Source organism: Scophthalmus maximus, chromosome 1 (assembly GCF_022379125.1).
Source record: "Scophthalmus maximus strain ysfricsl-2021 chromosome 1, ASM2237912v1, whole genome shotgun sequence".
Lineage (NCBI taxonomy): Eukaryota > Metazoa > Chordata > Actinopteri > Pleuronectiformes > Scophthalmidae > Scophthalmus > Scophthalmus maximus.
In genome coordinates this window covers 25,382,671-25,409,346 of record NC_061515.1, presented here as the reverse complement: position 1 = coordinate 25,409,346, position 26,676 = coordinate 25,382,671, and the positions used below count along the sequence as shown (strand labels likewise).

At 41.1% G+C, this 26,676-nt stretch overlaps 1 protein-coding gene and 1 long non-coding RNA gene across 12 annotated transcripts; one reads left to right on the top strand and one right to left on the bottom strand.

Moving 5' to 3' along the window:
* The first annotated feature begins 1,602 nt into the window (after window positions 1-1,602).
* gucy1b2 (guanylate cyclase 1, soluble, beta 2) lies at window positions 1,603-26,655 on the top strand. 11 transcript variants are annotated; one of them, XM_047336597.1, is made up of 21 exons: window positions 1,603-1,844; window positions 4,980-5,053; window positions 5,146-5,240; window positions 7,389-7,433; window positions 10,985-11,042; window positions 13,425-13,850; window positions 13,959-14,718; window positions 17,434-17,594; window positions 18,359-18,458; window positions 18,797-18,969; window positions 19,078-19,174; window positions 19,407-19,510; window positions 19,600-19,701; window positions 19,985-20,078; window positions 20,523-20,719; window positions 22,010-22,133; window positions 22,217-22,365; window positions 22,913-23,059; window positions 23,865-24,019; window positions 24,639-24,820; window positions 25,470-26,655. In XM_047336597.1, the coding sequence occupies exons 8-21, from the start codon at window positions 17,511-17,513 to the stop codon at window positions 25,676-25,678; spliced, it is 1,917 nt and encodes a 638-aa protein (XP_047192553.1). In that variant the 5' UTR covers window positions 1,603-1,844; window positions 4,980-5,053; window positions 5,146-5,240; window positions 7,389-7,433; window positions 10,985-11,042; window positions 13,425-13,850; window positions 13,959-14,718; window positions 17,434-17,510; the 3' UTR covers window positions 25,679-26,655. The 11 variants fall into 11 exon arrangements, with proteins under 11 accessions (XP_047192553.1, XP_047192530.1, XP_035485679.2 ...); XM_047336584.1 differs by lacking the exons at window positions 1,603-1,844; window positions 4,980-5,053; window positions 5,146-5,240; window positions 7,389-7,433 and adding an exon at window positions 9,131-10,363 and having other exon boundaries at window positions 13,959-14,043; window positions 14,185-14,255; window positions 14,632-14,718; XM_047336589.1 differs by lacking the exons at window positions 1,603-1,844; window positions 4,980-5,053; window positions 5,146-5,240; window positions 7,389-7,433 and adding an exon at window positions 9,131-10,363 and having other exon boundaries at window positions 13,959-14,043; window positions 14,185-14,255.
* On the bottom strand, window positions 18,068-21,707 carry LOC118307922. The gene is made up of 4 exons (XR_004793243.2): window positions 21,426-21,707; window positions 20,564-20,681; window positions 18,589-18,679; window positions 18,068-18,455 (listed from the first exon to the last, which is right to left on the bottom strand). It is a non-coding gene; the product is annotated as an uncharacterized LOC118307922 (long non-coding RNA).
* Window positions 26,656-26,676: the final 21 nt, after the last annotated feature.

Sequence of the window (26,676 nt, the reverse complement as noted above, 5' to 3'; positions counted from 1 at the left end):
ATAATGTGATGATAAATGAATGAAGTTTCCCAGTTTGTAATAATTGGTACTTTACTCGTTTGTAGTCTGTGAGACACCAGTGGACGGGCGTTGCTGAAGAAGTGTTACCTGGCTCTTGGTTTTTTTAGTTTTTTTCCCCAGGTTAACAAGGCATGGTGCAGACGTTGATGATGATCCTTATTAATGTTGTTGTTGTTATTATTCATCTAATTATCATTATATTACACACAGTGAAACAGGCACAACCGACACACACACACACACACACTGAGGTTTTAGTAGAACCAGTCTGAGGTCTTGTCTTGTGATGGCAAGACTGTCTCTGCAGCACAGATTGACTGTTCTTTTATTTTTTTTAATCAGTGTCTTGCAAGTCCTTAAATTTTACGGAACAGACATTTTCAAATGACTGGAGTACAACTTTTGAGATCAAGGTCAAAATGTATGATTTATGGAACATATTAATATATAACATCTAGATAGATAGATAGATAAATACTTTATTCATCCCATGCTGGGAAATTCTGGTGTAGCAGCAGCACATTTCACACAGCACACAAACTATTCTATTGTTCTGGACAACAGTGCTGAAAGGACAGATCTGACATCATATAGCCCTTCTTTCATTATTATTCTACTTGTAATTATTATACATATTCTCCGTAGGAGTGCACTGTTGCATCATTTCAGGAAGATACTGTAGCTGTCCGCCGCCACCTGTCATCCCCATGGCGAGCGCCCTTGATTTGTAGCCTCCCCTCTACCTCCAGACCTTTAAATAACCACACACACACACACTGCAGATGATCTGCAGGTGCCAGCAACTCACCTCCAGGGTGTCACTGTGTCAAATGGAAACGCTGTCAAAAGGCAGATGAATCCCGGTATAAGGGAGGCATGGGGCTGCCGGTGACCTTGAGTTATTTTTATCACAATGGGGACACTGCAAACTGGGAGCAAGGAACACAGACACTGTGGAGAGTGTGCAGCTTCCTACTGCGTCTCCTGCGTGCTGGGAGGGCTTTTCGTACCTTAATGTTTGTCCAGCAAAAAAGCAAAGGTGCAGTGTATGAGGACACGTGCAGAGTGGTCCACCTACCAGCGTGCTGAGGCCTTGCAGGTCCTGAAGCAGGTGGTTTCTCTGTAAGCGCTGGAAAGCGTGTCTGTCTGGGGCAGATGACATTTTGGAACAACATCTCCTGGAAGACATGCGTAAGGCCTGCACTTGGTTGTTCACATCGGAGCTGGCACAAAGAGTTGATGTCTTTGTCAGTTTGTCTGCTGTGATTTTTGTTGTGTTTCCAGTAATGTCTCGTGCTTGTTCCCAGTCTATTTGTTTTTTTGTCTTGGATTTCTTTTGTTTCATGTTTTCCTACCTGAAAGACTGTATGTCTTTTTTGGGGTTTTCTTTAATTAAAAATTGTTTTTCTTTTGTACTCTGCATTTGGGTCCTACGGAGGAGTATTAAGGCCAGTCATAAGAAGAAAAAAAATGAGGGGGAAGGTGGTTTTTATTTTTCATTTCGAGAATAAAGTCGAAATGCCGAGAATAAAGATGAAATACTACTTCGAGAATAAAATTATGACCCGGAAGCACTTTACCGCAGCTCCAAACAAACCGGATGTTGATGTTTTGCTAGCCAGTTTGCTCGCTAGCGCTAGCTGCTAACCAAAGTTGATATATTATGATTTGACAGATGAATCTGGAAGAGACGATGCGGGACAACGAGTGTTTTTGCACATGAACGTCAACGTGTGTCCTGACACGATAACGTTCAATTGCAAACAACCGTTCATGGATTTTGAGAGGCGTGCAGTCACCGAAGCTAGCGCAGCTTTGCTAACGTGAGTTAACGTGGACGTGTGACAGCTAGCTGAGCTGGTACCACAACACAGCCGTTTAAGGCTATTTCGGCTTTAATCTCGACATTTCCACTTTATTCTCGACATTTAGACTTTATTCTCGAAATGTTAAACAAAAATTAAAAATCTCCTCATTTGAAAAATTAATAATCTTCCCCCTCATTTCCTTCTTCGTATGCCTGGCCCTAATACGCTTCCGTAGGGTCCTGCTCCTTCAACAGTAACACAACGAACAGACCAGAATGGACCGAGCAGCTTTATATGACTTAACATGATTTTGTTTGTGTGATTTTCTAAGAAAGGTCCTAGAGTGCCCTCTAGTGGACCAATCTGAAAACAACACTTTGGTGGCTGAATGAAATCCTCCTGCTGACTGCAAAATTGTGATTTACCACGCCCAGAGTGTGTTTGGGATGTATTTAAAGCGTGAGTGTCTGATTTTTAATTTACCTCTGTGGAGCAGGTTCTCGGGATGTCTGAAATGTGTATGTTTAAAATGAAAGACTTAAAGACATCCCCCTCTCCATTAGAGCCGCTACATCTGCAAAGTCTTTTAAGTCCACCTCTTCTCCCTGGCATTTGAGATCATCTAAATATGTGCTTTATTATTATTGCACAATCATGTTTTTATGTTTCTTCCGACAAATAAGACAACATATACAAATGTTGTCTTATTTTAATTAATTGTAACGCAAATGTGCAAAATGAGGATTTCATTCAAGCCACCAAAGTGTTGTTTTCAGCTTTGTCCACTAGAGGGTAGTCTAGGACCTTTTTTAGAAAACCACTCAAAACTTTTCTGCAGACCAAACCTATTGTTAATAATCTCACGAGGGAAAATCAGCTTTTACAGGATCACAGAATTATTGCAGCATTCAGGAAAAATAGGAAATCTGCTAAACTACCCAACACAGAGAGGTTGCACAGTGACTACAGCAATAATTTGTTCAAAACAAGATACCATGGGAATATCAATCATAACTGTCAGGGGAACTGGTAACACCATTAGAGTGAGGTTTACTCAACACAGACATATCTCCAATAAGAAAGAGAATCATACTCCATTGGTACAACATTTTTTTAATACATGGATGGAATTCTATTAGAATTAGAGTAGTACAAAGTGAACCAAAAATGCGAATATAACTCAAAGACAGAAAGCCGAGAGAATCTGGATATCCAAACTGAACACGACACATCCCAGGGGACTCTGAGAGGTGGTGAGGGGTCCACAGTGAGGGGCAGTCGATGGACAGTGCACCAAGTCTACCAGCAATGGTATTCTGGACCAATGTGAAGAAGGGACTTGTGTGCTCTCCCTGCCTCAGACTTTCAATGTTATCACGTGGAGGGTGGGGAGATGTGCTCTCCCTTCCTTAATGTCTTCCACGTTGGCACTTGGAAGGGCAGGGTGGTCCCAGAGCAGAGGCATAGTGCCAAATATAACTAGTTGCTATTATTGAAATAAATTTATTTTGACTATAGTGCTCCTATCTAAAATTGGAATTAATGGTTATACATGATTGCAACCATTTCGGATCTTTGGCCTAGGTTTGGAGATTTCTGTCTCTGTTATTTCTACCTCCACAACCAGCTGAAATAAACATAAGTTGAGTGGACAGAGGCTACGAGGAGGCAGGAGTAAGGCTCTCTAGAGAGAGAGAGACACAGAGAGAGAGAGAGAGAGAGACTGACTGTGTCTATTCCACATAAATGTGTTGAAGAGGTCAGAAGGATAACAAGCGATACAGACATGGTGAGTACGTCTTCCAATTTCCACAGATTAAAGACCCTAATGTTAATTACTTTTAACTTCTGTCACTGGCTAATTTCTTAAAAAACATAACATTGCCAATCATTGTGGATGTCGATGCTTCAAACCTGGCGGCTATGGTTCAGGAGGCACATGCCAAAGTGTCCTTGGGATAGAATCTCAACCTCAAATAGCTCCTGGCGGCTGTACTGGCAGCATGTGAATGAGATGCATGACTGATAGACAAAGATATTGATATAGAATCGCTGTATGAATGTGTTTGTGAACGGGTGAGTGGCAACCGAGTTGTAAAGTGCTAAGAGTACTTGAAAATTGTGTAACATTGAAGTTTCAAGTAATGAAATATGATACAAGTACTTTGTGATGCTGGTGGGACATCTGAGTGGGTCATGTTATTCAGTTTGCATTGCAGCCATTGTCTCACAATATGTGGCACATTTTTACATTTTATGATTCAAGAAAACATTCCTATCCCGAACAGGATTACACCTAATAAGAAAAGATGCTTTCAGTTTATTCTGAGGAAACATTTAACCGTCAGTTAATCACAGGAAGTAACAACAAAATAGATAATAATTTTAAATAAAACAAAACAAACAGGACTGGAATGTTGAAATAACTTGCAAGTTACATGACTTCTGACTGGACAGCTGTGAGAGAAGAAATACATATATATACATACTCAGACAATCATGCGAGGGTTATAGATCAGATTTAGATTGTGTTAAGAGAATTAAACAGCTAGTCTGTTCTGTCCTTCACTTTACATATTGCTGCTGCAATGAATTGTGGGACAGCATCCTCCCCACACACCATGTCCGCAAGTATGCTAGACAAACTAAAAACAAGAATATTGGAACATCCATTTCAATGAACACAAAGAACTGAGTGTCACAAACTGTAGTGACCCAGACGCAGATGAAACAAACTAATACTTTAATAAAACTAAAAGGAAAAGGCTCATTCAGAAGTGATTCAGGCAAAAGTCACCAAACTAGATCAAACTGATCAGAGTCCAGAAAAATGAAAGTATATCACGTCATATTCAAAGTATATAACAAGAGTCAGTCCGAATTTGGCAATCAAAAACAGTCAAGGAGCAGGCCAGAATCTAATAACCCAAAGATTTTTAGATTAGTAATAGTAACGAATAATGCGAGAGTGTATGAGCACAGAAAGGTTTACGTACAGTTTGCACGACGTAAATCCCGACAGGGCCTCATCATTTGATTTCATGAAGATCAGCGCTGCACGTCACGATGACAGTGCTGGTAAATGCTCGGTGAACTGACGGTGACACAGACATTAGTTTGAACTAAATGAAATGTTTGTGTTCTCTCCAGTACGGGTTCATTAACAGCTGCCTCCAGTCTCTGGTGGTGGAGAAATTTGGCCACGACACCTGGGTCAAACTGAGGTTGGTATACATGCATCATGATGGACAACATGTGATGATGTCGACGACTTTACGTTGAAATTTATTAAAGGTCATTTTTCCCCCCTCCGTAGCTCTCTACCAGGCGTCCAGGATACCTTCATGACGTATACGGTTTATGATGATATTCTAACCCTGAGCCTGGTGACGGAGGCTTGTTCATTGCTGGGTAAGACAAATTCCATTTGTCCTGACAACGCCTGCGCTCTTATTAGTTTGTGATGGCTTTCATTGATTTGGGCTCTGTACGTGTCAGACATCACGTTTTCTAACCAAATATCTACCACTCTAATTATGAGATATCTGCAGAGTTTAAGACATGTTGTGATGAAGAAAAGATCTGGTCGAAAGGAAACTTTGACTTTATGGTGGCACTGTGGAACATAATTTGATTACAGGTTGGCTTGTTGTAGAGAATCTTGCTTGAGATTATTAAAAACTGTGACAGCTCAGCACAATAACATGAGACATGTACTCTACCTTCATATTATAAGTGTCAGTTGACTTGTCAGCCACAACAATAAAACCACCAGCCTAAAATTGTCTTGGTCCCCCTTGTGTCGCCAAAAAACCTCTTACCCATCATGGAATGGACACAGGACCTTTGAGGGTGTCCTGTGGTGTCGGGACATTGGTAGCGGATCCTGTGGATTTTGTGGCCCGGGGCCTCCCTCCACGCATCTGGCCTCTTCACGCATCTTACATGCTTGATCAGATTGGGATCTGGGAAGTTATGATGCTGGGTCAAGGTTTTGGGCTCTTTTATAAGTTCTTCCAGCAATTTCAGAGCAGTTTTTGCAGTGTGATGGAACATTGTCCTGCTGTGTGTGGCTGCTGGTACAGGAGGTTGCGATTTCAAAACCAACTCAGGGAGATCCAGGGCACATCCAGTGTCTGTATTCACAGCTACAGATTGATGAAGTAGAATAAAACCAGCTGTGGCAAGGGCAGCTTTGGATGGACTTCGACTTAAGTGAACTTTGACCAACATCATGTTGTATCATATTTGTTTTACTGTCTTGTATGGTGGATATTGTAATATGTAAATAGCTGTCTCTTCAGTTCAGTTCTTCGGTCACGCATATAAACAACAAACCATAGTAAGGCCTATAGATGAGAGTACCAATACATTTTTACATCAATATCCAAGGCAAATGTTCAATCTGCCATCTGAAGTAGAAATCGAAGGCGACGAATTGTATTGCTGTGCCTGGTGTGGCTCAGTGGACAAGAACACTGACCTGGGATCAGGAGGTGGAGTTTTCAATAACCAACTTGGGCAGATCCAGGGCACATCTGTTGTCTGTAGTCACAGCTACAGATCGATCAAGTACAACAAAACAATCTACAGCATGTGGAACTTTGGAAGAACTTCAACCTTGACCAATGTGGTGTTGTATCATGTTTTTTAAAATTCTAATTCATTTAAATAGCTGTCTCTTCAGTTCAGTTCTTTAGTCCACATAAAAACAACAAACCATAGCAAGGTCTATAGATTAGATGTCATACTTAGTATCCTATCGAGTTCCAACAGAATTAGAAATGGAAGGCAATAACTTTGTATTGCGGTAGCTCAGTGGACAAGAACACTGACCTTGGATCAGGAGGTGGAGTGTCAACAACCATCTCGGGCAGATCCAGGGCACATCCATTGTCTGTAGTCACAGCTACAGATTGATGAAGTACAATTAAACAAGCTACAGCATGTGGAACTTAGGAAGGACTTCCACTTAGGTCAACTTTGACCAACGTGGTGTTGTATCATGTTTTTTTTTATCGTAATTCATTTAAATAGTTGTCTCTTCAGTTCAGTTCTTCAGTCCACATAAAAACAACAAACCATAGTAAGGCCTATAGAATAGATGTCATAATTAGTAACTCATCGGAGGCCAACTGAAGTAGAAATGGAGGCGACAAATTTCTTTCGCTGTGGCTCAATCGACAAGAACACTGACCGTGGATCAGGAGGTGGAGTGTTTAACAACCACCTCGGGCAGATCCAGGGCACATCCATTGTCTGTAGTCACTCAATTGTGAAACTGTTGATTAATGAACAGACGATAGATTAATAACTGTTGCTGTGTTGTGTCTCGTCTTGAACACAAACAAAAAAACGCAACCGGAAGATTTATGAAATGTGTTAATGTAGCAGAATCAACAGTCATTCTCATGTATGTTTCTGGTTGTTTTAGACGGTTAAATACTTTATATGACAGAAACAAACTTCACCCCTGTGGACTCCAGGTGCGTTCCAAGTCGCCCGCCCCCTTTTTTTCCCCATACGTTCCATTGAAATCCTCCACTTCCTGTTTGCCAGTCGTCCCTTCCGCACGGAGCCGGCGAAACCCGGAACAAATATTCGGTGAGAACACCTTTCAACTTTTCATGTGTCGGTGCTGCTCTTTCACTGTTCACGTGTGTTTGAAGGGGAACACCTGCTCCGTGTGTCTGAAGGGGAACACCTGCTCCATGTGTCTGAAGGTGAAAACCTGCTCCATGTGTCTGAAGGGGAACACCTGCTCCATGTGTCTGAAGGTGAACACCTGCTCCATGTGTTTGAAGGGGAACACCTGCTCCATGTTTGAAGGTGAACACCTGCTCCATGTGTTTGAAGGTGAAAACCTGCTCCATGTGTTTGCTACTTGTGCTTCAGCCTGACGAGCATCCTGGTGCTAGTTGTTCGGTGATGGAGGAAGTCAGACACAAACAAACAAAGTTTACTCAAATAAAAGAACCACTTACACAATAAGTCATTAATTGCTTTAAATATATTTAAAGTATTCAAAGTAACACGAGGCCAGCAGCAACACTGAGACTGTTATGAGTGAATGTGTTAACTGTCTGCTGTCGTTGGATCAGTGGACCAATCCAGCTGTCCTTTGAGTGATCTTGGCAAAATGATATAGTAAAAAATAGGCATGCAATGCAATGAATGATAAAAATGTAGTAGAGAAGAAAATAAATCTCCTCAAGTAAAGTAAAGATACATGAAAACTGTACAGTAACGCAGTAAATGTACTGATTAATGGATACACTTGTGTCTGGTGCACTGATGTCAAAAACACATTAAGTCTTAATTGCAGCCACCCAGCAAGTCATTTATTTTGTGTACATTTTTGCTTTTTTTGTGTATATTTAGGCATAAAAATGGCAAAAAACGACATAGTATATGTGAAATGTGAAAAAAGCGGCATAGTATAGTGTGGTATGAAAACTGCAAAAAAACTGCACAGTATATTACAGTATATTTAACGTTAAAATGAGTTCACATGGTGCAGTCAGGATAACTCAAAATGATTCATGCGTACATGTTCTTCCACAGACCAATATGAATGTTAAAATGTATAAAGTATCACTTTTTGATTAAGGTGTAAGTATATTGAGTAACTTTGTTGTTTAGTATATTCCGTTACTTCCCTTTGTGTCGAAACTTTGTGAAGAAAAAGTTTGTCTTGGCATGAATCCAAAATTATTTTTCTTATCTTCACAAGACGTCTCCATGCAAAGGAAAGTAAAAGTATTATTATAGGAGTATTTAAAAAAAATTGTGTTGTCTGCTTTGTAATTTTTTACTAACTCTTTTCTCTGCTTTTTTCAGATCTTTGTACATAAAAATTGTACAAAGCAACAGTTCAGTATACGATGTGACTCGTCACGTCATATACTGAACTGTTGTTTTGTACAATGCAGAGAGGGACTGTAGTTCAATTTTTGTGTTGTTGACAGATAAAAGTTTAGTATAACCCCCTACTTATCTTTGTCCCGAGGGGCGGGGGGGCTGACGTTCCCCCGGCATCATCACTCTTCATCCGCAACCTCTCGGGGCCGCCCCCGACTTCATGACCTTCGTCTGCACACAATACCACATCATGTTAATACACACAATCATGTTCATATACTCACCCTCAGCAATCTTCTCTGGGGTCCCTCCCGCCCGTCATCTCCATCCGCAGCTCACTCTAACTTTACCAACCGGGATCCGATACCACTTTGAATAGGACACAACCGCACATGAGGCTGTGAACGAACCCACCACGCCACCCGACGCACTCATTTCGTGGAACGTTTGTTGTACTTCAACCCGCACTTTGAATGTTGACTTAGAATATGTTTACTTTGGGTCATAGACTTCAACATTCTCCAAACCAGCTGGGGATTGAACCAACAACCTCAAAATGTGACATTTGTGATCTACCTCGCTGAGCTACTCAGCCTGACGTTCATTAGTTATTCGGAACTTCTACTTCTTCTGGTTCACAAAAAGCTCAAGCTCAAACAACTCTGATGATACATGATGTCTTTCATCTGGGTGTTGACTGCAGGCACTGCCTGGGCTTTGACTGGCTGAAGCTGTTAGATGATGGACAGGAAGATCTAAGGAAGAGGGATCAAAGTTTGAAATTTTTATGAGGAAGAAGAAGTAGAAGTTCCGAAAAGTTTGCAATTGTCTGGCTGAGTAGCTCAGTGAGGTAGATGTCAGATTTGAAGTTTTGAGATTGTTGGTTCAATGCCCAACTTCTTTAGAGACATTTGAAGTCTATGAACCAAAGTATACAGTCAATATTTGAAGGAAATAGAAGGTGGACTTAATATCAATGAACTCAGACTGTTAAGTGTTAGTTCTGAAACTTTGAAGTGTTTGTCCATCTTGAATATTGACTGTTTACTTTGGGTCATAGACTTCAACATTCTCCAAACCAGCTGGGGATTGAACCAACAACCTCAAAATGTCAAGTGTGTGATCTACCTCGCTGAGCTACTCAGCCAAACAATCAAAAGTCATTCGGAACTTCTAGTTCTACCTCTACCTCTTCACAAAAAGCTCAAGCTTAAACAACTCTGATGATACATGGTGTCTTACATCTGGGTGTTGACTGCAGACACTGCCTGAGCTTTGACTGGCTAAAGCTGTTAGATGATGGACAGGAAGATCTGAGGAAGAGGGATCAAAGTTTGAGAATTGTGAGGAAGAAGTAAAGAAAAAAAATCTTGGAAGATAATGACCCATAGTATAGAGTCAATATTGGAAGGAAATAGAAGGTGTATCTCTGATCAATTAGCTCAGATTGTTGGTTCTGAAACTTAGAAGGTACAAATTGGAGTAATGACTTTTAAATGTGGATATTCTCAGTAGTTCACTAGACTACTGAGACTTCACCCCTGTAGACTCATCCTTGGTATGTCCCAAGTCACCCCGCCCCCTTTCCCCCATACGTTCCATTGGAATCCTCCACTTCCGGTTTGCCAGTCGTCACTTCCGCCAGGAGCCGGCGAACCCGGAACAAATATTCGGTGAGAACACCTTCAACTTTGAATGTGTCGGTGCTGCTCTTTCACTGTTCACGTGTGTTTGAAGGTGAAAACCTGCTCCATGTGTTTGAAGGTGAAAACCTGATCCATGTGTTTGCTACTTGTGCTTCAGCCTGACGAGCATCAGGAGATAAACACACCTGGTGCTCGTTGTTCAGTGGTGGAGGAAGTCAAACACAAACAAAAGAACCACTTACACAATAAGTCATTAATTGATGTGTTGATTATGCCCAGCAAGTCGTTTATTTAGTGCAAATTTTTGCTTCTTTTGTGTATAGTAAGGCATAAAAACTGCAAAAAACAACATATTATAGTATGATATAAAATGTTAAAAAAACAACATTGTATATAGTATGGCATAAAATGTGAAAAAACGTGATAGTGTAGTATAGTATATAGTACAGCCTCACACAGCCGCTCACGTGGCTGCAAAGAAAAGAAAATGAGCAAACATTTAAATTGATGAAATGATGAATCCGTTTGGTACATCACATACTTCCCTTTGTGAGACCACATCTTAACTGAGTTACCTTACATGTGTTATTTAATCATGGACCCTGTAAGACCTTTACCTGTGTATCACTCCTCCGTCTTGTCTTGCAGTGCACATGATCTATGGACCCCCTGACCCCCTCAATCCTCAGTTCATCCGTCTTTACCAGTGAGTACCCTCCATCCCTCCACCTCTGATTATTAAATTCTCCTGCTTTTCATTTTCAATATCTTTACCATAATTTTAGTGGAATGATACTAAACCTAAAATGCCTGAACCTTACACAGATCTTTAAAAAAAAAAGAAAAAAATGTACCTGAGAGAGTAGTGGCTTGTAATATAACATATATATTTTTAATTTGTGCCTTTAAGCATATGCAGATTAGGTTCTGTCCTTGTACTTTTAGGTGTATTTTTCTTTCTTTTTTTTTTAATTGGGTCAGGGCAGGTCATTTGGTAAATAGAAGTAAAACCAAGTTTATTGTATAGTCTGGTGGCGCAGCGACAAAGGCACTGGCTCAAAAGCAAAAGGTTGATAGTTCAATCCCTGTTCAAGACACATCATTGCATTGCTATAGGATACATTTTTTTGTGATTTTGGCAAAAATGGCTTTTTGAGGGGGTTTGGCGTTTTTTTAACTGATGTTTTTCATTTTTTTGTGTTTTTTATAAAAGTGTATTTTATTTGGTTTTTAGATTTTTTTTAATTTATTCATTAATTTATTTTGTTTTATATTTTTACTTACTTCCTATTTTTTTTTTTTTACCCTTTATCTCATAGCGCATCACCACTCTCGTCAACGCAGTTCACAAGTGAATATGTCTTCACATTGACCGCAGATATTACTTTCTCCTGCTTTTCCTCTATCCATTGACGGGAAATGCCGTTAACTTGAAGAAAGTCCAAGTCCGTGTTGCAATTTTGGTACCTCGTTCGTGTGTCTTGCAGTGCACATGATCTCGTTCGTCCGTCTTGCAGTGCACATGATCGCGCTCGTTCGTGTTCGACTGTCTTGCAGTGCACATGATCTCATTGGTTCATGTTAGAGTGTCTTGCAGTGCACATGATCTCGTTCGTTCGTGTTTCTTGCAGTGCACATGATCTACAGATCTCGTTCGTTCATGTTTGAGTCCGCACTCACTCTTGAACCCTGGGTCTCTCACACCAGAGCCTCGCGTCTCACCACTCGACCACCATCTTTCACACTGTTGATGGTCCAGTTTGTTCTCATGAACATCAGACATTCAAGAGGACAAATTGTAAAAATCTTAAAGGTGGGCGTCGAACCATGGACCTTAATATGTCCATATCTGTATCATTGCCACTACGCCACTGAATGAATACTTTTGTTTTTGTTTTTTCTGAAAAATGAAGCAGCAGCAGATATTCAAGAGGACAAATTGTAAAATTGTTAAAGGTGGGAATTGAACCAGGGATCTTGATACGTCCATACTTGTATCATTGCCTCTACGCCACGGGACGCAAACACAAACGTCATGTACTTATCTGAGATTTGTATGATTTGTTTTGTGTGAATGATTTCATAAAACTGTCACTGGTTGGACTTGATCTGTCAACCTTTCACATGTAAGTCTAAAATATTACCACTGCACCACCGTCTTTCGGGCAAATTTAATGATCCAGTTCTTCACATTTAACTTGCTGTCGGCTTCCGAGAGGACGAACTGCTAAAGTTTTCAGTCAACTTGATGTGTTTTCTAGGATTTATGTAAATGAAAACACTGCAACAAAGTTTCTGTTCAACATCTTTACTCAGAAATAAGTTTAAATGGATGTTTTGTTTCAATCAAATCACAAAAATGGTGGTTCTTGATCTGTCAACCTTTCACATGTGCGTCTAAAATCTTACCACTTCACCACCGTCTTTCTGGGAAAGACTGTGATCTAGTTCTTCATATTTAACTTGCTGTCGGCTTTCGAGAGGACGAACTGCTAAATTTTTCAGTCAACTTGTTTGTGTTTTGTAGGATTTATGTAAATGAAAACACTGCCACAAAGTTTCTGTTCAACACCTTTACTCAGAAATAAGTTTAAATGGCAGTGCTTGCATTAAATATAATGCAAAGACATGAAACTTTTAAAGGATCTCTTGAACATTTTTGCAGAAAGATGGATAAGTAGAGGACTAGATTCAGGTACTCAAAGGTTCAAGGTCATGGCCATAAACCACTAGACTACTGAGACTATCCACGTTAAAAAGTCGTTACTCCTATTTGTCACTTGCCTTAACTGACTGGTCAGTCAAAGTCCCAAAGTAAAGAGTCAAGATTGAACACACACCTCGAAGTTTCAAAATGTGCTAATTGATCAGATGTCCACCTTCTATTTCCTTCCAATATTGAATCTATACTATGGGTCATTAACTCATTAATTTCTCTAATCAAGCTGAGGTTTGAACCCACAATCTCAACTCTTCAACTCTGATACGTACATCACTGAGCTACTCAGCCCACATTCTATATCTGTTTCCTGTACTTCTACTTCTTCTTCCTCACGAAAAGTCTCAAACTTTGATCCCTCTTCCTCAGATTGTCCTGTCCATCATCTAACAGCTTGAGCCAATCAAAGCTCAGTCAGGGTCGGCAGTAACTCGAAGAGCCTAAACCGGCAGCAGCACGCATCACAACACTGGACGGCTTCATTGGAGGGGAAAACTCATGTTGACATGTCCACACCCCCGAACCTTCCACAGTGGAGCTGTGAGATTTGTTTATGAGTCGACTCTTGGCCACAACAAACATGGAGACACACACGAGGATCAAGGGGAAAAATAACAATAATTTATTCCAAAAAACATAATGTAATTTAACTTTGAAGTGTTGTTGATGCAGCTCAAGAAATACTTGACATTTAAAAGAATAAATCATAAGCTGTTTTTGCAAATAGAACAATTAAGTGGTGCTTTTATGATAAATTTTTTCCAACATGGCTGTGACCTACTGGAAGCTCAAGAGGTAAGAAATGTCACAATAATGATCTCTGAAAACATAGATACTTCTTGATAGAAGTTGTTCTGCACACTGAATAATTCAAGCATTTTTTAACCTGTGACCACTTTGCAGTACTTCCATGGCTGACTCCTCTATCCATTGGGGGTTTTGTCAATTGTCCATCGTAGGGAATCTCATTCACTTAAGGATATTCCAGGTCTGTGTTTGAATTTCAGAATCTCGTTTGTGTCTTTCCTCAGAGATCAGCTCTCAGTCTTGAAGTCAGTGTTCTTGTCCATTGTGCCACACCAGCCATAGCAATGCTGTTCATGGTCTTCCCTTTCTACCTCTATTGAAGGAAAGTTGGTATTGCATACAGAATCCTTTCAACCTTCTCAAGACTTGATACCAGATTGACTTGCTCCCAAGGTCAGTGTCCTTTTCCACTGTGTCACACATCCGTGAGTCAGTTTTGCTCCTCTTCTGTAAGTCGGTCTTGAACCCTTGAACTACTGATACAAAGTCAGTGTTCTTGTCCATTGTGCCCCACCATTCGTCTCCTTCGATTTATACTTCAGTTGGCCCTCGATGAGTTACTAAGTATGACATCTACTCTATAGGCCTTACTATGGTTTGTTGTTTTTGTGGACTGAAGAACTGAACTGAAGAGACAGCTATTTAAATGAATTACAATTTAAAAAAAAAACATGATACAACACCACGTTGGTTAAAGTTGACTTAAGTGGAAGTTCTTCCAAAGCTCCACATGCTGTACCTTGTCTTGTTGTACTTCATCAATCTGTAGCTGTAACTACAGACCGACTACATCCATCGACTACAGACAATGGATGTGCCCGAGGTGGTTATTGAACACTCCACCTCCTGAACCAAGGTCAGTGCTCTTGTCTACTGAGTCACCCCAATACAAAATTGTTGTCTTCCATATCTAGTTCTTTTGGCACTGGATAATTTACTAAGTATGACATCTATAGGCCTTACTATGGTTTGTTGTTTTCATGTGGACTGAAGAACTGAACTGAACTGACAGCTGTTTAAAGGAATTAGGATTAAAAAAATTATGACACAACGTTGACTTCATTGGAATGCCTTCCAAAGTTCCACATGCTGTAGCTTGTTTTGCTGTACTTGATCGATCTGTAGCTGTGACTACAGATGTGCCCTGGATGTGCCCAAGTTGGTTATTGAAAACTCCACCTCCTGATCCCAGGTCAGTGTTCTTGTCCACTGAGCCACAACGGTCACAGCAAATGTGATTCGTTGCCTTCCATTTGTACTTCAGTTGGCCCCAGATGAGTAACTTAGTATGACATCTACTCTATAGGCCTTACTATGGTTTGTTGTTTTTAAGTGGACTGAAAACTGAACTGAAGAGACAGCTATTCAATTGGTGGAATTACAATATCCACCATACATGACAGTAAAACAAACATGATACAAAGTTCGCTTAAGTGGAACTCCACCCAAAGGTTTAATTGTACTAGCTCCCCCTTGCCACAGTACCATGTCAATCTTTAGATGTGCATATAGACACTGGAGGTGACTTGAATCTCCCTGAGATTGTTCTTGAACCCTCAACCTTCTGAACCAAGGTCAGTGTTCCTGTCCACTAAGCCACACCTGCCACATCTGTGAAAGGTTGTCACCTTCGATTTCTACTTCCGTTGGCAGATTCATCTATAGGCCTTACTATGGTTTGTTGTTTTTATTTGGTCTGAAGAACTGAACTGAAGAGACAGCTATTCAAATGAATTACAATATCCACCATACAAAACATTATATCAAACATGATAACATCACATTGGTTAAAGTTCACTTATGTGGAAGTCTGTCCAAAGCTCCCCTTGCCCTGCCCTGTTGGCAGCTGAAAAATGAGTGTCCAATGAATTTGGAGAAATATTCTCTCTTTTTCTAGTTCCTGTCAGAACTTGTGCTGCAGCATTTTCACAGACTTATTGGGGCATCTTTACAGTAATGAATTACAGTAGTCCAGTCTAAAAGTGACAAATGCATGGACTAGTTGTTCAGCATCCTTTTCAGATAGGATGTTTTTTTCTAATGTTCTGCGCCTTTATATCTTTAAGACAATCCTGAAGTTCATCAACATGATTAGTTTCATCTGGTTTTATAGATAAATACAGCTGGATATCATCTTCATAACAACAGAACTTTATTTGGTGCTTTCTGATAATTTCACCTAGGGCAAGAAGTGAAAAGTCTTGGTCCCAGCGCAGAACCTTGTGGAACTCCATGACTAACTTTTGCATGAGTGGAAGATTTGTTAAAATTAACAAACTGAAATACATCTGATAAGACTTAAACCATTTGTATTCTAGTTTCTGTAATAGAATCTTGAAATCAGTGGTGTCAAATGCAGCACTAAGACGAGAATAGAAACATGTCCACTGTCTGAGGCAGTCAGTTTCTTCGCGAAACAGAGTCAGTGTGTATATTCAGTTTTTTTTAAACATAGGTTAATCAAACAGGCATTTGCTCCTTTTTCTTTTGCCAGTAGAGCAGTTACTCTTTGTTTGTTCACTCAAGGTCATGAACGCGCTGGTAAAGAGGTCAAGGAAGTTACAGATGGACTGTTACAGAATCCTCTCCATTGAAGACAAAAGCCAAGTGTTCTTGGTTGTCAGTGTTTTTTTGTTGTTGTCACGGATGGTGGCAAAGACGCAGGACCCAAATGCAAAGTGCAAAATCTATTTAATAAAAAGAAAACAAAAGACAGACTTACAGTCTTAAAGGAAAACAAAAAGGAAAAATCCAAACTAACTGAGAAGGACAGGGAGTGGAGAGACTAAATACACATGGGAAGATTGAAGAGAGGTGAGACACATTAGGAACAGGAGCAGGAGACCACATGTGTGCATGTGCTTACTCAGGTGTTAACAATGTCCCTCATGCAAAATCCAACAGGCTACGCCCAGTGGAGGTTTATTTAATTTCATTAAATTGGTGGAGTGTGAATAGAAAAACACAAAAAACAAAAACAAACAGGGCTGCAGATTCACACTGCACGCTCCACCATTTTCACATCGTTCCTGTGTTTTGCTTGAGGAGGAGAAAGTAAAGCGACAAAATGCTCCATTCATTGTCTGTGATGGTTCACGGTGCGGACACTTTTGTGTAGATAAGGAGGTGACATTTAATCCCGTGCGGATTACAAGTCCCACTACTAAGGGGATACTGGTTGGTTTCATTTGTAAAATGGATGAATTGGTTACACAACAGCAACGGCAAAAAGCTTTCCTGAAAAGGAAATTATTTATTGATAGACGCATCGATCACGTTTGACAGCTACATGGATGGATGGATGGTGAAACGTTGGGGCCTCTGGGCACAGATGTGTTAAACAAAACAAGAAGTGTTGATTCACAGTATGTCAACATGGCACTCAGCTCTTCCTGAGGGTCTGATTATCTAGACTGTACATACTTCTGGGAATAAGCTGTAATTGAATAGGTGCTCGTCACCAGTGCTGTAAAGAGACAAACACGTGCAGTGGGAAGCCGGAGGACAGACGTGATACACAGCATTTCATGGGTATGAAGATCTGTGACCGTTCCTCTTGCATGTGTTTCAGATGTTTCTGCTGATGTATTTCTGAAGCTATTCGGAGAACACTTCTTTCAGTTCTGTAAGCAAGCGGGATACGACACCATGCTGAGGACACTGGGAGGAAATCTGATAGAATTTATTGAGAATCTGGACGCTCTCCACAGTTACCTGGCTCTGTCCTATCAGGTATGCCCGTGTGTCATTATTCCTGTTTGTACTCTGATGGTAAAATAAACTCCTCATACCATAAGAGAGAACAACCAGATTATGGAGAATACTTTTTCACATTCTCAGCTCAGCTTAACTGGGTAGTTCCTCCCTCTGGATTCCAGACAATGTGAGGTTCTGCTCCATATTGAAATGACTGCATCACAGATGACCTTGGTCGGCATCAATACTCAGATCGACAGTGACATTTAAACCATAAACATTTAAAAGTGAGTCAAGATAACACCACATCACACTACCAGTAGCCCTGGACTGGTGACACAAAGCAGGTTGGCTCCACGGATTCATGCTGTGGATGCAGTGTCACCATCTGCACGGGACTGTTCAACTTCGTCAGGGCCTTGACTCTTACTCCTTCTGAATGACTTGCTTTTTGGGGAAAGAAAAGCGATAATGGGTGTGCGGCTCTGCCAGTGCAGTCACGAACACTTGCGAAACAATTTAAATGCAGTGTTCATCCAACCTCTGGCTTTTTCCTGCAAATGCTACTTGGGCTGCTTGTTGCATGATGCAGCCTCCATTAAAATGAGTGAAGCGATTCACAGGTTTCCTCCTTGTTAGATTCCTATATCTTGTGAAGTGCATTATTTTTTTACAAAATGTGCAGAGCTTTGGACATGAGGTTGTCATAATCCCTGATGTGCAGGAGTTTCATGTTTTTTTAAGAGAGTTTTTAAAATGTAACTTGAATTGAATCAGACTCATCACTTCGGTTTTCGTAGGAAATGAATGCTCCGTCTTTCCGAGTTGAGATGACAGGAGACGGGAAGATGCTTCTTCACTACTACTCTGACAGGAAGGGCCTGCACCATATTGTACCTGGTAAAAACAACCACACTGAATTACTTCCTCAGTCCACTGCGTCTGGTCTTATGTCGTATTTTCTAAACTTTGCTGCACTTTGAACAAACAGTTTGTTACGTGAAAAAAAGATTACTAAAGGTACATTTACCAGTCCGGTGTCTTTCTTCTCTGTGGGAAGGATGGAGGCATTTTATCCATGTCTGTGTCCAGGGGCCCAAATGTTGCCTCATAATCTGCCTCTAGTTAATGATGGAGTTACAAACATCAGCATCATTTCATTTTGAACTATAACATGTGTGGTTTAAACAATGCAACTGTTAATAATGTACAGTTTATTTCTGCCAATCCGGCTGCAGGCATCATGGAGGCGGTTGCCAGAGAGCTTTTTGACAGCAAAGTGACCATGGTGGTTCTAAACCAATCAGAGGAAGACGAGAGGACAGGGAAGAAGGAGCATGTGGTGTTTCTGGTCAAACAGACCAACCAAGCTGGCAAGCCTACAGACCAGGTCGTCCCCAGTCAAAGAGGGGTGAGTGTCCGTGGGTGGATGATGTGGTCTGTTTCCGTGTGTACAGGATATACGGTTTCTTTTCTGATTCTTTGCTTTTCTACTATTTTTCTTTAATTTTTTTTCTAGGGGGCCCTTTTCAGAAGAATGAGGGACAGATGTATGTCACTGGCCGGGAAGAAAAGGGGCTGGGAGCTGATCAGAGCTCTGGTTCTCTCAGAAAACGGTCAACTCTATATACGTTTATTCTTAGATAAACATTAGAGGGAAGAGTAGCATGTCAGGAACAAAAAACAACCATTAAAAATGAGTCTGCTGATGCAGAACTTGATCGTAGCATAACTGACAGCTGGATCCTGGCTACATTGAGTTAGTTAACTATGTTGAGTATACAGTATATGATAAGAGCAGTTTATTTAATGGTGATGGAATGGCTGCGTTTGATTTACTTTTCCCAGGAAGCCACCAGTGCACCTTAAGTCCATTTTACCCAGACAAGCTGTGGATGGACGAGAAAGCTTTCTGCAACGCATTTCCCTTCCATATAGTCTTTGATGAAGATGTGAGGCTCCACATGTATTTTTTTGTTTTAGTTTCTTAATGTGAGATTTTTTTTTTTTCTAATAAATTTTTCATCTTGTTTGTGGTCAGCTGAAGATCAGGCAGACAGGGGTGAACCTACAGAAGTTTGTTCCAGGTCTTCATGCCAGACATGCTACATTGGACCAATACTTCATCATTACACACCCACAGGTGAAACACAGTCACATGCATCCTTCCATGCCCGGGCAACAACGGAGCCAACGTTAGGAACTTTCCCATCCCAACCTAGCCCATGATTCATTGCGAGGCGGTGACACAATTTCGAATCGTGGGCAACTCATGGATGTATTATAAGAACTGGATACCGGAAGGAACCGGCGGTGCCGTTCAATTCTAGAAGAGTTGTTCGCTTAGCACAGATAGATGTATTATAAGAACATGCATCATAACTTTAACCAAATAATGAATTGTGGGAATGCGTTCTGTCATCCAGGTAACTTTTACCATCGAGAGCATCAAGAAGTTCATCAACAGTCAGTTTGTTTTGAAGACCTTCAAAGACAAATACTCCACCCTCAAACTAAGAGGTAAAAGCACAATAATACATTTTACAAACAACCAATCCATCCACTTCTAGTTGTATAGAGGGTTTTTTTTTGTTTTTAAATGAAATATCAAAAGTGCAGTATAAAAATTTGTCTTTTAGCCCATGGGAAAATTCAACAGTGACAATACAAAGTGACTTAAGTGAGGAATCCATTCCACCACTGTCGAGGCAGAACAGGAAAGAGTCTCGACTGAGATCAGGAACCACACATTCTTTAAATTTGTTGCCCAGGATCACAACCCCCAAAAGCACAAAAGACTAAGGAAAGAGTATTTTATTTTTGGACTATGAGTAAATTAATAGGTAGCAGGGGAAATGAGTAGGGCGGTGGGGTCAGGACCCAAGAACTTTGTCACGAACTGCTGAAATAATAACTGCAATGCAATTCTGTCTGTATGGTAACCTGTTTCCATTTCATCGGCAGGTCAGATGCTGTGGATCGATTCACTTGGCTGTATGTTGTACCTATGTTCTCCAAAACTAAGGAGCCTCCAGGAACTTCAAGATGTCGGCCTGCACCTGGCTGACCTGGCCCAGCATGACGTCACCAGAGACCTGGTTCTTCTCAACCAGCAGCGTCTAGCTGAGATGGAGTTGACCAACCAGTTGGAGAGGAAAAAAGTAGAGCATCAGCTTCAAGTTCAGCCAGAGCCAGAGCAGAGATTAATAAGGAATTGTGATGGTCCAGCAAAAATCGATTAGCTTTTCAATCAATCAATTTTTTTGTTGTATAGCCTTGAATCACAACATTTTTCTGCATCTTTTTGAGGTTTGCCTGTCTGAGTACAGAAACTTGTGGAACTCCGTGTTTCACTTTTGCATATAGCTTTTTTCAGCCTCCTCTGCAGTGGTAGGCGAACCTCTTTCACAAGTTTCACAACCAGGAACTGGAGCAGCTCCTCTTTCTTTAGATTTAACGCTACCCCTGTGGTAAACACATTAGCGATAAGCATTAAATCTACTTTTCTACATTTGTGCAGCTGCTGTAAAGTGGGATTTCTAGCCATTATTTCCAAATCAAACTCCATTGTGTCCCTTTAACTCAATAGTGCCACTATACGTACCAGTGCGACGGAAAAAACCCCTCTACTTTTTCCCCAACTTCAAAGACGACCATGGAGACAGAATTTGCAGTCCAAAACAAAAGATATTCATTTTGTCTTCAAGGTGAACATAACCAAAACCACAAACAGAAAGTTTTTTTAACGAAATTAAATAACCCATCAAACTAAAATAGCACAAAAGAAACTACAGAATTCTTACCAGCCTCACTAACCTCAAAACAGGAAAAAAAAAAAACAATTCACAAAACAAAATGGCTACTCACCCCTATAATACCAGGACTGCTCAATTCAAAAGGTTATCTGAACAATATCTGACAAACAATCATTCAGTCACTCGATAACACAAAGTCTAACAAAGCACAGCATGGTCGGTCAGGAAGAGCATAAATGGCGACACCATCAGCAGTCCTCCTTTTTATATCCAGGCTGATCAGTCTGTGGCCAATCGCCATCCTCCAATCACCACCTGAAAAACTGACACATCAGGAGCAGCGCCTCCCACTGGCAGGGAGGGCAAACAACACTAACACACGGATCCACATACACACATGCCCCAGGGTCATAACAGCAGGATAGGAGTCATCAACAACATGAACAAACTAAAATCAATATGATAAGTTGGATTTAAACTAGCTTCGTGTGGTTCCTTTAACGCCAACTAAAGGTTCCAGTCTCTGTAAAAGGGATGTGATAGTCAATAATGTCAAATGTAGCAGAGGATCTACCAGGACAAGCACAAAGACGAGTCCTTCATCCAATGCAATGAGAAGGCCGTTTGTAACTTTAACCTCTGTGTGATCTCTGTTGTTTGGTGCGCTCTACATCCCGACTGTGTGCGTCTCTACAGGAGGAATTGAGAATCCTCTCGCGGCACCTAGAAGCGGAAAAAGAGAAGACGGAGACTCTGCTGTATGCCATGCTTCCACGTCACGTAGCCAATCAGCTCAAAGACGGCAAGAGCGTAGAGGCAGGCGAGTCTGTCTGTCCAAACAACCCAGCCGCCTGTGTCATGCATATTTGTCTGTTGCTCTGTCAATGTGTCTGTCCTTTACAGGGGAGTTTGAGGTGTGCACTATTTTATTCAGTGACGTCGTCACCTTTACAAACATCTGTGCTGCCTGCGAGCCCATCCGTATCGTTCACATGCTCAACTGCATGTACTCCAAGTTCGACCGACTCACAAGTATACACGATGTGTACAAGGTATCATCCCTCCTGTAACATTCTCGTCTCCGTCACAAGCGGTTGAGGATTAATATTGTGGTTGAAATGAAAAAGGTTTCCATTTTTGTGAGGCAAACCCATCCAGCAAACTACTGTAAAATTCCTTTTTGAATCCATTTAGGTTTTAACATATGTACCTTTGTACCTTGGTACTTTTTAACATATTGTACCTTGGTACCTTGGTACTTTTTAACATATTGTACCTTGGTACCCTTTGTCTAGGTGAAACAACTTGGACAAAGCAGTGGGTATTGTTGTATGTAATGACATATTTATATGCTGAGATTTTTAAAGTAGAGGCTAGGTCTTTGGTAAGGTATTCTTAAAGTAAGGGATTGAGTTATTTTGTCCTATCAGATACATCAAATACAAAATTTAATCTATTCTCAAAACCCAATCTTAATCCTAATGATGTTCCGTGTTTTTTTTTGTGCGTTATACTTCTGTTGTTGGACTATTTGTCATAATAAGTACGTGATAACATTTGTAATTCACATTGCTGTGGGGGTTTATTGGTTTCCTAAAGGTTGAGACTATTGGTGATGCATACATGGTGGTGGGCGGCGTTCCAGTCCCTACAGACACTCACGCTCACAGAGTGGCAAACTTCGCTCTGGGTATGAGGATCGCAGCCAGAGAGGTCACCAACCCTGTAACAGGCAAACCCATACAGGTGAGAATTTTTTTATGCTCCTATGGAAAGTGCTTATAAACTGACTACGTAACAAAGCCTTCTTGATAAGTTGAGTTCTAATAACCTGACAGTTGATTAGTAGTTCTTGTTCCAACAAATAAAAGAACTGCACATGTTGAAATTCCTAAAGGGATGGGAACAATAGCATATGTTATATTGATGAATTAAACTGGCACTTGGCAGAGCATATCCCTCCACAATCCTAAATATGTTTTACATCAAGATCAATAAATTATTTCTTGAGAAATTGATGAAAATGTCCCAAAGATCTTGCATTAGTGATGAATAATTTCTGGATCCTTTTTCTATATCTGATCTGCACCGAAATTAAATTAAGTATTCCCTGGCACTTGCCTCATATCTCTATCTAGATCAAATAATGTTACAGTCTCACTTTCCTTCATCATGTATGTTATGGCCAGTGGAACTAATGCAACTGTAGCTCAAGTAACTCCCAAACCTCCTGTTAACAGATTTCCAGGATATAGTTTTAGTGCATCCCAGGTCGGACCCCACTCTCTGTGTTAGTCAGTAGCTTTCTCCAGACTGTGCTACAACAATTTGCAGAACATAAAGCCAAATTGTGAATAATAACAATGCAACTCTACCTAATGATCCTCAATGTTCTTCTGGCCTCTGAGAAAAAGAACAGGCATAAACAGATGCAGGGAGCAGGGCCGCACGGTGTGTCACACTTAGCACTCATGCCACAATATATCGACCACTGTTGTCTTGTATTCCAGCCAGTATGTTTGCGCTGACATGGCGTGCATGTGTGTTTCAGATCCGTGTGGGCCTCCACACCGGCCCCGTGTTGGCTGGGGTGGTGGGGGAGAAGATGCCTCGCTACTGCCTGTTTGGGGACACCGTTAACACGGCCTCCAGAATGGAGAGTCATGGACTACCTGACCACATTCACCTCAGCTCTTCCACGTACAGGTGTTGAGACCTACACCTGAGATGGGGACTAACTTTAGATACATTAACATGACTTTTGACTTTTTTAAACTTATTTATTTTTCATAAATGTGCTATTTTTCATTAATATTTTTATCCTGTAAATGCAATGCTTTCCCCTTTTTGTTGAAACTGAAACTGTGCCCTATGCATAGAGACATAACCATAATGACAGCTGATTCTGCGGCAGAGACAGAATGAACATCTTTAAGTTAAATATTAGTTAACTAATATTTAACTTAATAACTTGTTTCCTGTTTCTTTGAATGTCTGCACCGGCCCCAAGTGTCACATCTGTGTCCAGTTGTCTCCCCTTCCTTTGGGGATATAGTCTCTGTTTTTCCCTCTGTGTTTTTTTCAATTTTCAATTTTATTTGTATAGTGACAAATCCCAACATTTTGTTTGAGCTTGTTAGTTTGCCTGCCGGCTGACAATTTCTTAAATTCACATAACTTCTCTACCTGCCTTGCCCTTTGCCTGCTACTGCTTGCGATTGCAAATAAGAAAGTTGTGATCCTCCTCTGCAGGCGTTAACTTGCTGTGCTTCTCTGTCCCTGTGTGCCCACTCCCATTGCCACACCCCTTGTCTCCTCTCTGCAGTGAGCTCACTGATGCAGGGTTTAACATACAACAACGAGGGCAGATTGAGGTGAAGGGTAAAGGCCAGATGACTACCTACTTCCTGCTGGGGAACCTGTTGGTGTCAGAAGACAGAATCATGGGAAGAGAGGATGGAAAGACGTGTCTTTATAGGGAGGAACTTCACAGCCAGAGCAAAACAGGTACAGTAAGAGACAATAAATCCCAGGAAAGACAGTGGTAACGTGAAACTCACACCTTTCAGCTTTAAAAAAAAGCTGGTGGTCAAGGAGGCTCTGTAGGACCTGCGGGACGTGATGAACGTAAACTGGCCAAGGGGCTGAACAGGGAGGAAAACAAGTCTTTGAACATTTAGCTTGCCAGCCAATCACTCTCCCTGAAGAACCAGTCTATATGTGGGTTGTCCCAGAATGAGAAATAAATGTGTGTTATCTGGGAAAGCTAGCAGAACAGACTTCAACACAAAAGGCGACATCCAAGGCTATAGCTTCGAGGGGTTTAGACGACTGACATTTAAACCTAGTTCTCTAGCCATGTTAAAGTCCATCAAATTAGCAACTGAACCTGAGTCAACCGAGACAGTTCAATTCTTAGTCACAGAGAAAGAGGTGAGTATATCATGATGTACGGCTCACCAGCGGCGCTCTCAGTCACCGATGAGCTCAGTCTTTTACTGAACAAGTGGCAATGATATGACCCAACTGGGCACACCAACTAAATACACAAAGGTGGACAGACAATGAGACACAGGTAATCAAAAAGGGCTTGGGGACTAGATGTTACATACGTTCAGCCAGCGTTGTTTAGAGATGCTCTGTTCTCTTGCCACAGTTCTACCGACCGGAGCGCCTCAAAGATCCGCATTGCAAATGGATGGGAGAACCGAGGGTGAACGGAGAGACACGCCTGCAGACGGAATCAGCGCACCACACACAACCACCCCCTTTGCCTGGGACATTAGCCCCCCATATGTGCCCGATGTGAAAGGCACCAACGCACCTGACAATGACTTAAACAGCAGACTCTGTGTCTTACTCTGACAAGGATCACTGGACTCATTTGTTGTGTGAAGATCACAGATCTCTAACCTGCAGGGATAGGCTCCATAGTTAAAGCAGTTTATGAATCTAAATCTATGAAATGGGACAAACAGGCTTTCAAGTTTATACATTTTAGTCGTCAGTGTTGAGGAATTTGGAGACAATAGTTCATTGTTAGAATGTGGTATGTTGTTCTATTTCTGTCCCTGTTTATTAGCATTAATTTGACAGTGTTATTCAAGAGATGGTCAGATCAGTCCAGGGTCATTGTTGAAGGCACTCCCTCATTTACACTTTCAAATATCCTGTATGCAGAAAAAATCCATAAGTGATTTAACTACGCAGCAACAGTAAATCTGGTAATTAATGTACAGAAGTACATACATACAACAGCACTGGAAAGACATCCTGATAAAAACTGTCAGAATCATTTCCATTTAAACATTTGGCAGATGGTGTACATGTTTGTATGAGGAAAATGAGAAACCATGATGTTGTGCATCAGGTCGGGGAAAGCCTCGTTTCAGCGACTCGTGGGTTTTAAAGTGAAAGAATTCGCTTCGGTTCTGTGTTTCACTCTCGCATATACTTCACCTGCCCAGCAGCCCTGCTGACAGAGAGGGGGCAGAAGATGATCGTCAGAGCGCTGCTTTATTAGTGTGCAATTTTAGAAATGACTTAAAATGGCATATGAGCATATGAGTAGTGTGGGTGCACACGCACACACACACACACAGTTTTTTTTCTCTCCACAGTCTCAGAGCTGCTCATTGTGGGAACTGTTGGGTTTCCCATGTAACATTGTGAGGTCTCAACCTCACTATGTAAAGTGCCTTGCGATGATGCATGTTGTGATTTGGCGCTATACAAATAAAATTGAATTAATCAAAGTCAAGAACACAGAATTAAGCTGAGTCTCTCATACCACCTGAGGGTCAGTTACCCTCATCATCTGGCCTTCATTGGGCTCCGCAAAATCGGAAAGTAGATTGTAAAAA

Coding starts and splice junctions, on each gene's coding strand:
- gucy1b2 (XM_035629786.2), top strand. Junction 19,702..19,984: donor TCATCATTACACACCCACAG/GTGAAACACAGT, acceptor TCTGTCATCCAG/GTAACTTTTACCATCGAGAG. Junction 24,020..24,638: donor CTCAGCTCTTCCACGTACAG/GTGTTGAGACCT, acceptor TCCTCTCTGCAG/TGAGCTCACTGATGCAGGGT.